The sequence below is a fragment of the Carya illinoinensis genome, chromosome 11 (genome assembly GCF_018687715.1).
Source record: "Carya illinoinensis cultivar Pawnee chromosome 11, C.illinoinensisPawnee_v1, whole genome shotgun sequence".
NCBI lineage: Eukaryota > Viridiplantae > Streptophyta > Magnoliopsida > Fagales > Juglandaceae > Carya > Carya illinoinensis.
Window position 1 is genome coordinate 35,472,869 of NC_056762.1, and position 12,766 is coordinate 35,485,634.

Here is a 12,766-nt window from a genome sequence, read left to right on the forward strand (position 1 = left end):
AGCATTGCCAGTGCTCTATGCATAAAATATTAACTTTTCATCTCTACATGTAGAAATAAAAAAATTATAAACTTCACTCTATCCCATTTATTTATTTATTAATTATGTAATTATGTAGGCGTCTGAATTTCTTTTCAACTACATGCATCCTTGACAAGGGAATTTTAGAATTTTCGGAAATCCAAAAACATGATCACTAGCATCCAAACGTCCCAATTACAGATATAATGCAGTACTACTGCTGAAGAAAAGTCAGGTACTGGATCTTGATGAAGCCACTTTCCCCAACTGAAACAATGCAATTATGCAGCAGATTCTATCATTCAACAGTGATCGATACGACGATACTTCCCAAAGCTTTGTTTCAAAGAAAAATTACCCATTACACATCATATACGACACAAGCTGTACGTGATGGTTTTATATTTTTACATTGACAGGACAAAAAAAAAAGCAGGAGTACTATGAAGATCTAGCCATCAAAGGTAATGAAAAAGGAGGTGTCTGTCTGTCTGTCTCTATTCGGGCAGCTTCGTGGAGTCAAGGAATACTTTGTATTTGTACTGCTCTCGTCCTTCATGCAGAGAAATGCCTGCAAGAATATTTATTAGGAAGATTCCTAGCTATGAAGCTCACTCGACTTAACAACTCGATCTACAAGGGTGCATCTTGTTCTCAATTTCCTGAAAAAGGCTGAGATATCACTCCTGTCAGATTCACCATCTACAATTTAGCTCAAACAACCATGTTTGTCTTTTTACTCTCTTTTTCCCATGGCATCTTCCTGCTCTTTCCACTCGCGTACACTTCACTTTTCCCTACCCACTACTCATGATGCCACCACCCATGCATGCATTTCAAAACTAAGCCAAAACCAGGATTTGCCTATCACACTATTATAGAAGGGCCACCAACCCCACCTCCCAGTCAAACCATCCTGCAATCAATTCCTCAAACCATATTGAATATATATATATATATATATATTTATATGACTTTATAATCTTGATATCAATAATATCCTTTATTTAAACATTCTATTAAAAGCCAACACATTAGTCGTTCTTTACTGGAGAATTAATAAAAAACCTCAATCATATCTACTTTTAAAAAAAGAAAAAAGAAAAAAGAAAAACAGACCTGATCTTGCTGCAAGGTGGATGTGGCCTCTTTGAAGTCATTCCAATAAGATGGTCGGACTGCCTCTTTAGGTAGCATGCAGACTTTTAATTTCTTCTTTCAGTTTTTAAATCAAATGCATGATCTTAGTCCTTTTAGAAAATTAAAAGAGATTGAAAGATGTAAAACTACACAACCAAATCTCCTTGGGTTCTACCCAATTCTTCAGGAATCTAGGAACTGTTGGAGTCCTGCATGCAGCTGTCGAACCCGGCCAAATCTAGGGATTTTTGCAGCTCATGATGGTTCAACACGCATTACTCTTTTAATATTTTAAAATTTTATAGCCGACACGCACTTCACACAAAGCAAGATGACATCGCGCCAACCATTACTTCACCAACATGATCTATCAGACAATTCAGTTGGTCGGAAAACAGTCCAATCTTCATGCAAAGGTAAAAACAAAAGCATGGCGGTCAGAGGCCCACCAAGTTCCTGTGCTGTTTGGGGGGGGGGGGGGGGGGGGGGGGGGGGGGTTCTTATCTAACTTGGCTATCGAGATTTTTTTTTTTGTAAGGAAAAATCTTCATACTTCGAGACCGTTCATGTAAATAATGAGATAATGACTAGAAGCCACAGCAACTACTGGCTCTAAGAAAGAATAAGAATTAGAGGATTGTATCGGTCGTAATTGGTAATGCTTCTTTGATGGATCTTTGCGATATAATGACCGATTTAGGAATTTCTTTTCGGAGGAACAGAAAATTAGGCCAAACTATTTATAAGATATGGGGTTGGATTGCAAAGTTCAATAAATAATACTTTTTTTCTGCAAGGGAGAGAGGTTTTTCGATAAATAATACTTTTTTTGCATTGAGGTTGGGAGCAAATCAAAAGCAGTTGAGCGGACAAGTGGACAAAAACAGCAGTTTCTCCGGCACCTTCGAGATCAGTCAAAAGGTTAAAAAAAGCAGAGCTGAGAATATGTAAAAGGTAATGATTGGAGGGAGCTAGCATGTTCTTTGTAAGTCCCCACATGCACCAGCTACTCAGCTAGCTACTGACAAAACTTGAGAGGGCTTCGCTGTTTCAGGGTGCTTTGGCGATTCAACTCTACCCATATTGCAGATCATATAATTCATTTAGCTATAAAGAGACAGAATGGCATTAATTACAAGAAAAATCTTATTATCATCCTATTATATATAATTTTTTAATTTTTAATATCTTATTAAATATGTAATATATAGGTAATACGTAGAAAAATTTAATTAATTTAAAAAGAATAAAATAAAATAAAAATTTTTAAAAAATAAAAATAAATATGTTACGCGGAGATGATCAACAACAAAAATCTTAACTAAATGCCAAAAGAACTTGTAAAAGGAAGAGAAAGGATAATGTCGTCGTTCGCAAACGGCCTAGTCATGCATATATGGTTTTCAATCTGCAGAATTGATTGTGCATGCCCACTTGCTTGTATCGTCAGCTCATCACCGTTGGCGTTGTTTGGGATAAACTTTTGTCGTTGATGACTCTTTGTCGCATTTCTTTTTTGTTTAAACTTTAATGCCTTGATACTAAAGATTAATCGTTTGGGGGCACTCGACTGCGACAGACAATATCTGAAGTTTCATTTGATTTTATTTGTTAGATCGCCTATGCTGTTGAATATTCGTACCCTTTGGTTGAAACAATCCAAGACCTCAATTTCAGATGTTAATTCATCTGCTCCCTTTGTCCCTAGGAATTAGGAAGCATTAATTAAACAAGACAAAAGACTAAAAAGAAGAAAGGGAAAAGGAAAATATCTGTTAAAAACTCAGAAATATCTCTATTTTTTATTTCCTTTTAAAACCCAAAATTACTCCTGCACTGTAGAGTTGTCACACTGTTCTACTTAATTAAAGTGTAGGAATTGTCTTACATCGGTTGTGACAGAGATTAGTGGTCAGTTTATAAGTACGAGAGAAAATCTCAAATCTTGAGTTAATTTTTGAAATTAAAAGAGATCAAAAATCACCCAACACTAATATTAGAGTCTAGATTTATCAATAATTTGTGGAAAAATTGGGTTGTTCTTGCCTTCAACCCAGGGCCTAATATGTAAAGAAAAGATTGTTAAAGTTATCCCAATCGGTTGTAGAAAATATTGGTAGTCAGTTTATAAATATGAGAGAAAGTCTCACCACTTGAACTAGATTTTAAAATTGAGAAAAGGCCAAGATTACCGAACTCAAAGTTCGTGAGATTTCTAGTAAAAACATAAGGAGATCAGTAGGAGAAAAGACTAAACTCTACTAAGGTCTTAGACATTAATTAGTTAGAATAATGCTATAAATTTAGTCTTATGGTGCTTAAGTTTTGCGCTCTTTTTTAAAAATAGTAGAATTTATTATTAAAAATATGAGTTAATTCAAGTATATTAATCTACTCATTTTTTTAAAGTTTACCTAACACGAATCCTCTCTTATACGAAAGTTTTATCATACTATAATAGCTCATCATACTGTCACCTAATCATATAAAGAAACCATGCGTCTGCATCACGCAGATCAGCAACTATATACAAGTATACCTCAACAAAGTTGTAGAGTTGGCATGATAATGATCAATTTAAAAGCAGCTTCTGAGCAGTAGAAGGTTAATTGGTGTGTACATATAAGATTTGTCAAAGCCTCAGTTTGATTAAAAAAAAGAAATAGTCTATTGTTTGAGGGTTTCGCAAGTTACATCTCACGTGATGAGGGATAGTAAACTTGATCGATACAGTATGCCAATATTAAATTTTGTTTTGGGATGCATGGGAGGACAGCTTGCTTGAGCATGTCTCGGCACTGATCCACTGGAGACCTGAGTTAGAGTGGATTTAAGTTGTAATAACATAATTACAATAAATAAAAAGTTGTAATAAAGTAATTAAAAGATGGGCTTTTAAGAGTGAATGAGGCATAGACTGTTAGCTAGAAGTAGAATTAAGGACCATGGACAATGATTTGATAAAGGAAAGTTAGCTTAATATTCTTAGAAATATTGTCTGATCAATGCAATTCCATAAAAAGACGTACAAGTTAAGCCAACTTACTCGGTTTTGGCTTCTCTATTTCTCTGCTCCGGAATGTACTGGAGATTAACGGGTGAACATGGAGTTGCCTTTCTTGTATTTGTAAAGCTTTCAACTTATCTTCATGGCTGTTCAGCCTGGAGTTTGAACATGGAGGATCTTCCTTAAAGAGTGTGAGGTTCTTGTCTTGGCTGGTTAGTGTATCTATAGACTATCGTAGGTTCTTGTTTTGACTGTATGTAGTAGCTCCAACATTTTCTGACAGATCTTTTCGCACTTCTAGGCTTATGTTTGCTGATAAAAACCTTCAATCTGCCTGCATCTGAAAATTTGTATTCCCTCTCTCTGATGCGTAAAAGCTTGAACAGCTTTTGTAGCAATGGAAGGGCTGTCTTAAGATTGTATGGAATAGTTTTGTTTAGTTGAACTTCTTTCATGAGCATATATCAATTAATTATAGTAGTCTAAACTTCTGGCTTATTTTCAAAGCTTCATTAAAAGAGACTGGGAAAGGGAACTTAAACATCTTTTAGTGGTGTTGCTGTTTTTCGTTTTTTGTTGAACCTTTTTTTCCCATTTATAATTTAGTATCTGACTGCAGCTCTTCCAAGGCACAGAGATAAGGAGTGGTGATGGATCTCTGGATTGCATTCTGCGGGAATTGTTCGGAGGAAGACAATAATACATGCAATTACGATATTCTATCCATGTTCCTGCCCTATACATGCATCAACCAGTTTTTGGTCGTTTCTGTTGATCTCCTTCTCCTGCTCAGCTTCTTGTATGTCATCATTTCTAGATCATTCTCAAGGAAAAAAATAGCACCCTCAAATTCTGAACACTTTTCTCCAATACTGATATGCTCAGCCATTTACAATGGTGGTCTGGGTTTGGCTTACCTGGGCTTGGGGATCTGGACAATTGTTGAGAAGCTGAATGCAAATAAAGCCATTTTACCTTTGCATGGATGGCTAGAACTGCTATTCAAAGGATTCACATGGATGCTGATTGATTGTATTGTGATTACTGAGAAGCCACGCCTTCCACATATCACAACAGTGAAGCGTTGTTCTATTGCCACCGTCTTGTTTGCAGGATTTCTCTGTTTTACATCTCTTTGGATCGCTATTGTGGACAAAACGACATCTATTAAGGTGGTTTTGGATATTCTATCATTTCCTGGAGCAACCCTTTTGCTCTTGTGCTTATTTCAGGAATCCAAGTATGTGGAAACTGATCCAGACATCTGTCACGATGCGTTGTACAAACCTTTGCGAGGTGAAGAAGCCATTGCCACGACTGAAAATTCTTCAAATGATAATGTCACTCCTTTTGCCAAAGCTAGATTTCTTGTTAAATTGTCATTTTCGTGGTTGAATCCCTTAATGAAGCAGGGCAAAGAAAAAATCCTTAAGGAGATTGACATTCCAAAGTTACGGCCGGAAGATCGTGCAGAAACACTACACTTAATGTTGGAAGAACAACTGAGCAAGCAAAAACATGAAGGAAAAAATCATTCTCGTTCCATGCTATCAGAAATTTTTTTCTGCCAGAGAAAAGCTATTTTAATCTCTGGGTTATATGCATTAATCAAGGTCCTTACGGTTTCCAGTGGTCCTCTGTTCCTCAAAGCCTTCATTGACGTTGCTGAAGGAAAATCAGACTTTAAATACGAGGGTTATATTCTGGCCGGAGTGCTCTTCATAGCTAAATGTTTGGAGTCATTATCAGAAAGGCAGTGGTTCTTTCAAACTAGGGTGATTGGGCTTCAAGTAAGATCTTTCCTATCTGCAGCTATATATCAGAAGCAACTAAGGCTCTCAAATGCTGCTAAGGTGGCTCATTCTCCTGGTGAGATAATGAACTATGTCACAGTAGATGCCTATAGAATAGGGGAATTCCCTTACTGGTTTCATCAAATATGGTCAACAAGCCTCCAACTGTGTCTTGCATTAGTTATTGTGTATTATTCTGTTGGGCTGGCAACTGTTGCAGCTCTAGTTGTAGTCATTTTGACTGTGCTTGCAACTTCCCCAGTAGCCAAATTGCAGCATAAATATCAGACAAAGCTCATGGTGGCACAAGATAAGAGATTGAAGTCCATTACAGAGGCTCTTGCAAATATGAAGGTCTTGAAGTTGTATGCCTGGGAGAAACATTTTAACAATGTCATACAAGGGCTAAGGAAAGAAGAATTAGAGTGGATATTCGCAGTTCTATTACAGAAAGGGTACTATCTGATTTTGTTTTGGTCATCCCCCATTTTAGTATCGGTTGCCACATTCTGGGCATGTTACTTCTTTGAAGTTCCATTATCTGCTAGCAATGTGTTCACATTCCTAGCAAGTCTGCGCATTGTTCAGGAGCCTGTCAGGATGATCCCTGATGTTGCTGGAGTGTTCATTGAAGCAAAGGTCTCTTGGACACGGATTGTGAAATTCCTTGAGGCACCAGAGTTGCAGAACAGGAATGAATGGCAAAAGCGTAAAGACAAAGATGTTGAGCAGTCCATTTTAATCAAGGCCAGTGAAATATCATGGGAGACTAATTCAGCAAAGGCCACGCTGAGAAACATAGATTTGGTGGCTAAACCAGGAGAAAAGGTAGCTATTTGTGGAGAGGTTGGCTCTGGTAAATCAACTCTTTTAGCTGCAATTTTAGGAGAAGTTCCAAACATCAGGGGCACAGTAAGTAATGATTTCAATCCAATCCTCGGGCACTGTTTGTAACTAAACTTCAAATCGGTACATAGTAGATTCAAAAGTTTTAGCAAGAAATCTTTTGAAGAACTTAATACTTCATGTTTCTCCCCTTCTCTGGTTTTCCCTACCGCATTTTCTAGAACATGCAGTTTTCATCCGCTGATTTATATGCATCAACTACACAGTAGATATCTTAGAAAACAAAAACCATGCTAAATCTTTTGTTCTAAATTTCCAGGTTTCTGTTTATGGAAAGATAGCATATGTTTCTCAAACAGCCTGGATCCAAACAGGATCTATTAGAGAAAATATTCTTTTTGGGTCCCCCATGGATCCACATAGATACCAAGAAGTACTTAGACAGTGCTCCCTTGTAAAGGACCTTGAGATGCTTCCAGCTGGGGATCTCACGGAAATAGGAGAAAGAGGAGTTACACTAAGTGGTGGTCAAAAGCAGCGGGTTCAACTGGCCCGTGCGCTCTATCAGGAAGCAGATGTTTATCTCTTGGACGATCCGTTCAGTGCTGTTGATGCACATACCGCAACCAGTCTGTTTAAGGTAATGACATTTAATTTCCTTGCAATTTATGCAATTCCTAGTATTTTTTCTAAGAGAAGGCTAACATGGTTTGTCATTAGGAATATGTCATGGAAGCTCTGTCAGGGAAGACAGTCCTGCTGGTGACCCACCAAGTCGACTTCCTTCCTGCATTTAATTCAATTCTGGTCTGTAGATCAGTGAACTACTGCTGTTTTCTTTTTCCTTTTTTGCATTGGCTTGTTCCGTTATTTTTTTTTCCTGTTGAGGCTACTTTCTCTGCTTACTGTTCTTGGCCATGATCCTGATCCTCAATACAAATCTTTGTGCAAGCAGTTTACATTTACTTCTGTTTGCAGTTTATATCTGGAGGAGTTGTTCCAAGAGTTTCCACATATGATCAGTTGCTAGCTTCAAGTCAAGAATTTGAAAACTTTGTCAATGCACACAATGAGACTGTAGGTTCCCAGAGGCAGGCCAAGTCTGCTACTTCACAACAGTCTAAAACCTCTAAAGGTGATGAAATTCAGAACAAGTACGAGGAAAAGTTAGCATCATCTCTAGGAGATCAATTGATTAAGCAAGAAGAAAGAGAATCCGGAAACACGGGTCTAAAGCCTTACCTACAGTATCTGAGGCACAGCAAGGGCTTTCTCTACTTCTTATTGGCAACTATATGCCATTTCATATTCATTGTTGGGCAGTTGATACAAAACTATTGGTTGGCCTCTGACATCCAAGATTCTAATGTAAGCACAGTGAAATTGATTGCAGTTTACTCGGGGATTGGAGCTATCCTGGTTTTGTTTTTACTTCTCAGAGCCCTTTCCGTCGTAGGTTTAGGTTTTGGGGCATCACTATCTATTTTTTCTACACTTCTGAGCTCTCTTTTCCGGGCACCAATGACTTTCTATGACTCCACGCCTCTGGGAAGGATACTCAGCAGGGTAAGAGTTTCAAAAGTAATACATCCATGTTGTGCTTTAGAGAAACTTGCAAGGAACTTACATCAGTATTCAATTTTGTAGGTATCTTCTGATATGAGTGTGGTCGACATTGATGTGGCTTACAAATTAAGCATTGCCCTTGTTGCAACTATGACTGCATACTCCACCTATGTAATACTTGCCATTGTAACCTGGCCAGTCTTGTTTGTCATAATACCCATGGTTTATCTGACTATTCTATTACAGGTACTGCAACCAACATTAATCATATTGTTTGATTCCTAAATGAAATTTGTTTTGATTTTCTGCCTCTGATAAATATCCTGTTGAACTAACTAAAACTCATAAACGTACAAAGTTTGTACTCACCATCTGTCATCATGTGATGTTAGTGCTGATGCTACGCCCTGCAACATTTGGAGGTGTCTTTTTCTTTTATTTTTCCAGACTTCTCAACAAAGATTGGCCCTTGTTTTTGTCTGAACAAACAGAGATACTACCTTGTTTCTGCAAAAGAGTTGATGCGAACAGATGGCACAACCAAGTCTTTGCTTGCAAGCCACCTTGCCGAATCAATTGCCGGAGCCATGACAATCAGAGCTTTTGGGGAGCAAGAACGATTCTTTTCAAAGAATCTGGATCTTATAGACACAAATGCAAGTGCCAACTTTCATGGTTTCTCAGCCAACGAGTGGTTGATCCAAAGGCTGGAAATCATATGCGCAGTTGTTCTCTCATCCTTGGCACTTGCCATAAGTTTGCTTCATTTTGGAGCTTCTGCATCTGGTTAGGAGTATTTATCTTCAACCATCCTTAGTTTCATTCATTCTATTGCTTGTTCTTTCTCTCTCTCTCTCATTTTTAAGTCATGTATATTGTATAAGCTTAAGAGAGAACATCTATTTTTTTTTTTTTTAAGTCAGGGTCACATACATGTCCAAGAATGACCCCTTTCCACATTTATTAAAATCTGCACTTATGGCGGAGAAACCGTAACAATAGGACCCAAACCCACTCAACAATCAAAAACATATAAGCCGAACCCATAAGACTAACCTGTACAAATCTCTCGCCTATTAAAGCAAAACAACTCTTTAGAACTGATATCTAACACAAGTCATACCCATTTTATCCAATCTATATAAATCTCTAATCAAACAAGGAAGCTGGAAAACGTCCGTGAAAAAATTCGGCAAAAGTGTATTTCCCAAAAGTGCTTTTACATTTAAATTCGGCAGAGACCAACATCACAAACCCAAGGCCGCCAATTAATCCTAGGAAGCGTCAAAAGAGCAACTTTATTTCGAAGAAAACTTGCTTGCTTACCCTATAAACACCTTAGTCCTGCCTTCACCACTTCTTGTGCAAGTTATTATTCTCCATGTTATTTCAAACCATTTCTTGGTTGAACTGCCTCCCTCATTTCCGAGATCTCAAACTTGCAGTGATTGAATCTTATCTGCTTACTGGTCTTTCTTGAACATGCACCATCTCATCTAAATTAGCTCCCTGATTTGTATTTCCATGCGTGGCAACTTATTAGCGTCAAATCTGTTTCACATTTTTTATGTCAGGATTCATTGGAATGGCACTGTCATATGGTCTTTCTTTAAATGTACACGTTATTGCTTCTGTCCAAAGCTGGTGTTTGCTCGAAAACTTAATTGTTTCTGTAGAAAGGTTAGAACAGTACATGCATATTCCTAGTGAAGCTGCAGAAGTGATGGAAGGTCGTCGACCTATGCATAATTGGCCTCTCATTGGGAAACTGGAGATACGTGATTTGAAGGTAAACATGACAAAAACATTTACTGCTGCGGATTTAAGTCTTTCCAATTGGATGATTCAATATAAATAGAGATAGATATTGCATTAATTACTAATGCAAATGCAATGTCTAAACTGTCTGAAAATGACCCTGTTTATATACGAGAAGTGCTATAGTTATAAATGGATTACACAAAAGTTTGTCCATGAATTGACGTGGCTTCGTGTGATCTGTTAGATTTACTTTACAATAAAAATAATTTTATAATCTGATAAACCATATCCAGCCGCATTAATTTATGAGATTACTTTTGTACAATGGCTAAAATATTTCTCTTTATATATTATCTTTTCTTATCATTCACAAATTTTAAGAGAATTATGGAGAATGTATTTTTCAATAATCAGGTTAGCTATCGGCCCAATGCTCCGCTAGTTCTTCGGGGGATAAGTTGTATATTTGAAGGAGGGCACAAAATCGGAATTGTTGGCCGGACCGGCAGCGGAAAGACAACTCTGATCAGTGCATTGTTTCGTCTGGTGGAGCCTACAGAGGGAAGGATCATCATTGATGAGATTGACATATCTACAATTGGGCTTCATGATCTAAGATCTCGTTTGGGAATTATACCCCAAGATCCAACACTCTTTGCTGGGTCCGTCAGATACAATCTAGACCCCTTGTCAGCCCACACTGATCAGGAAATATGGGAGGTAAAATTTCTTTCAGTTTGTTTCGTTGTTTACAGTTGCATAAATTATATGGTTATAGACATAATTTATAAATTTCATATCTCTTAAATGAGATATATTATCCATTAGCTTTTGGATTAACTATTGTTTCATAAGATGAACAATATCATAATGGATTTTCTATTCTGAATGTGCAAAAGGTTCTAGAAAAATGTCAACTTCGAGAGGCCATTCGAGAAAAAGAAGAGGGCTTGGATTCCTTTGGTAAGATCGAAGATGATGATTGTTCGCCAGTGTCTGTAGGGGAGTGCTTTTAAAAAACTAACGATGGAGCTGGATTTGTCTGCATGCAGTAATACAAGATGGATCGAACTGGAGCATGGGACAGAGACAACTGTTTTGTTTGGGACGCGCATTGCTGAAGAAAAGCCGGATCCTAGTACTCGACGAAGCCACTGCATCAATCGACACTGCAACCGATTCCATCCTCCAGAAAACCATTCGAAAAGAATTCGCTCACTGCACTGTAATAACCGTTGCTCATCGAATCCCCACTGTGATGGACTGCAATATGGTGCTGGCTATCAGAGATGGTGAGTCTTGTATTCATGTTACATCTTTGTTCGGCTTCAAATGATCGATGAGATAATGATTAAAAGGACGATGGATAACATTTTTCTTTGACATGATTAAGCAGGTAAAATGGTAGAATATGATGATCCGCTGAAGCTGATGAACAAGGAGGACTCGCTGTTTGGGCAGCTTGTCAAGGAATACTGGTCTCATTCTGCAAATGCCAGCATGTTCTCAGAAGATCTGTCGTGAAAGCTAATTACTATGTCTTATAGCCAGTTGGGCAACAGGTCCTTTGAGGTATTGCTGTGCGTTGAGTTCACATACTCTGTACTAAGGTTGCGTCAGTTTTATATCGGTAATGTTGGGTAAAAATTTCAAATAGTCAATAATTGCGCAATTTTTCATAAAAAAGTGGATTTGTTTTTTAATGGAATTTATGCAAAGATTGTCTATTTGAGTTTTGTATAAATCATTACTCTTAAATCCAATTATATGAAAAATAATTTGGTATTTTGAGTATGAAGAACGTGCATGTTACTCATCTTTATTATAAAATATCATTTTATTAAACTTAATTATAGAAATATTAGTTTTCATGATAAGTGATATTATGATAAGTTATGAGATGAGAATTAATATTGAGTTAGGGCCTGTTTGGAATTACGGTTGGAGGTCTAAAAAGTGCTGTACAACGGTCTAAAGTGCTTAAATGACAAAATTTATTTGTTTGATAATTTTACATCAAAATACTTCTAAATAAAAAAACAGAAAATTACCTTTTAACAAAAATATCAAAGTGATGCTTTTTATTAGAAGTACTTAAGAAAAAGTAGTCCCTATTTTACCGTACTATGTATATTACAAAATGACCCTCATTATTTTAATACAATGACAACTTTGCTCATCAATATTTTTCATTCTTCTTTTATCACTTATATATCGTTGAAGATATTTTATTTTTCATTATAATTATTGAAAAATTTATTATACTATTTTTGTTATTATTTTATCATAATATTCTATATTTAGCAAGTATAGGCCATTTTATGTCATTTCTATGTCAAAAAGTGTTTTATATGTTTGAAGGTGTTTTATATATACGGATCCTAAACAATAAATAGTTTTTTAATGGTATATCTTATTACCTTAAGCTCTAAACTATAAGGTTTAAATTAAAAGTAATATTTTCTACCATAACCCCAAACATGCACTTACTCTTCATACTAATGCTTGTTTAAATATTGATATGGAATGAGAAATTTATTAATAGTAATAAAATAGTTTATAAATAATAATAAAATTATTCGAGTTAAAATGTTTTATGAGGTTTTGAGAAAGGAGATAAAAAGTTGAATAA

At 36.6% G+C, this 12,766-nt stretch overlaps 1 protein-coding gene and 1 long non-coding RNA gene across 4 annotated transcripts; one reads left to right on the forward strand and one right to left on the reverse strand.

The window, feature by feature from the left end:
• Positions 1-302: 302 nt before the first annotated feature.
• Positions 303-1,621, reverse strand: LOC122282700. The gene is made up of 2 exons (XR_006230447.1): positions 1,141-1,621; positions 303-592 (listed from the first exon to the last, which is right to left on the reverse strand). It is a non-coding gene; the product is annotated as an uncharacterized LOC122282700 (long non-coding RNA).
• Positions 1,622-4,086: 2,465 nt separating this feature from the next.
• On the forward strand, positions 4,087-11,928 carry LOC122281608 (ABC transporter C family member 10-like). 3 transcript variants are annotated; one of them, XM_043093264.1, is made up of 12 exons: positions 4,087-4,380; positions 4,788-6,873; positions 7,127-7,447; positions 7,528-7,614; positions 7,786-8,373; positions 8,455-8,619; positions 8,865-9,159; positions 9,948-10,162; positions 10,549-10,854; positions 11,034-11,097; positions 11,187-11,426; positions 11,531-11,928. In XM_043093264.1, the coding sequence occupies exons 2-12, from the start codon at positions 4,819-4,821 to the stop codon at positions 11,656-11,658; spliced, it is 4,464 nt and encodes a 1,487-aa protein (XP_042949198.1). In that variant the 5' UTR covers positions 4,087-4,380; positions 4,788-4,818; the 3' UTR covers positions 11,659-11,928. The 3 variants fall into 3 exon arrangements, with proteins under 3 accessions (XP_042949198.1, XP_042949197.1, XP_042949199.1); XM_043093263.1 differs by having other exon boundaries at positions 4,088-4,359; XM_043093265.1 differs by lacking the exon at positions 4,087-4,380 and adding an exon at positions 4,491-4,587.
• The last annotated feature ends 838 nt before the right edge of the window (positions 11,929-12,766 follow it).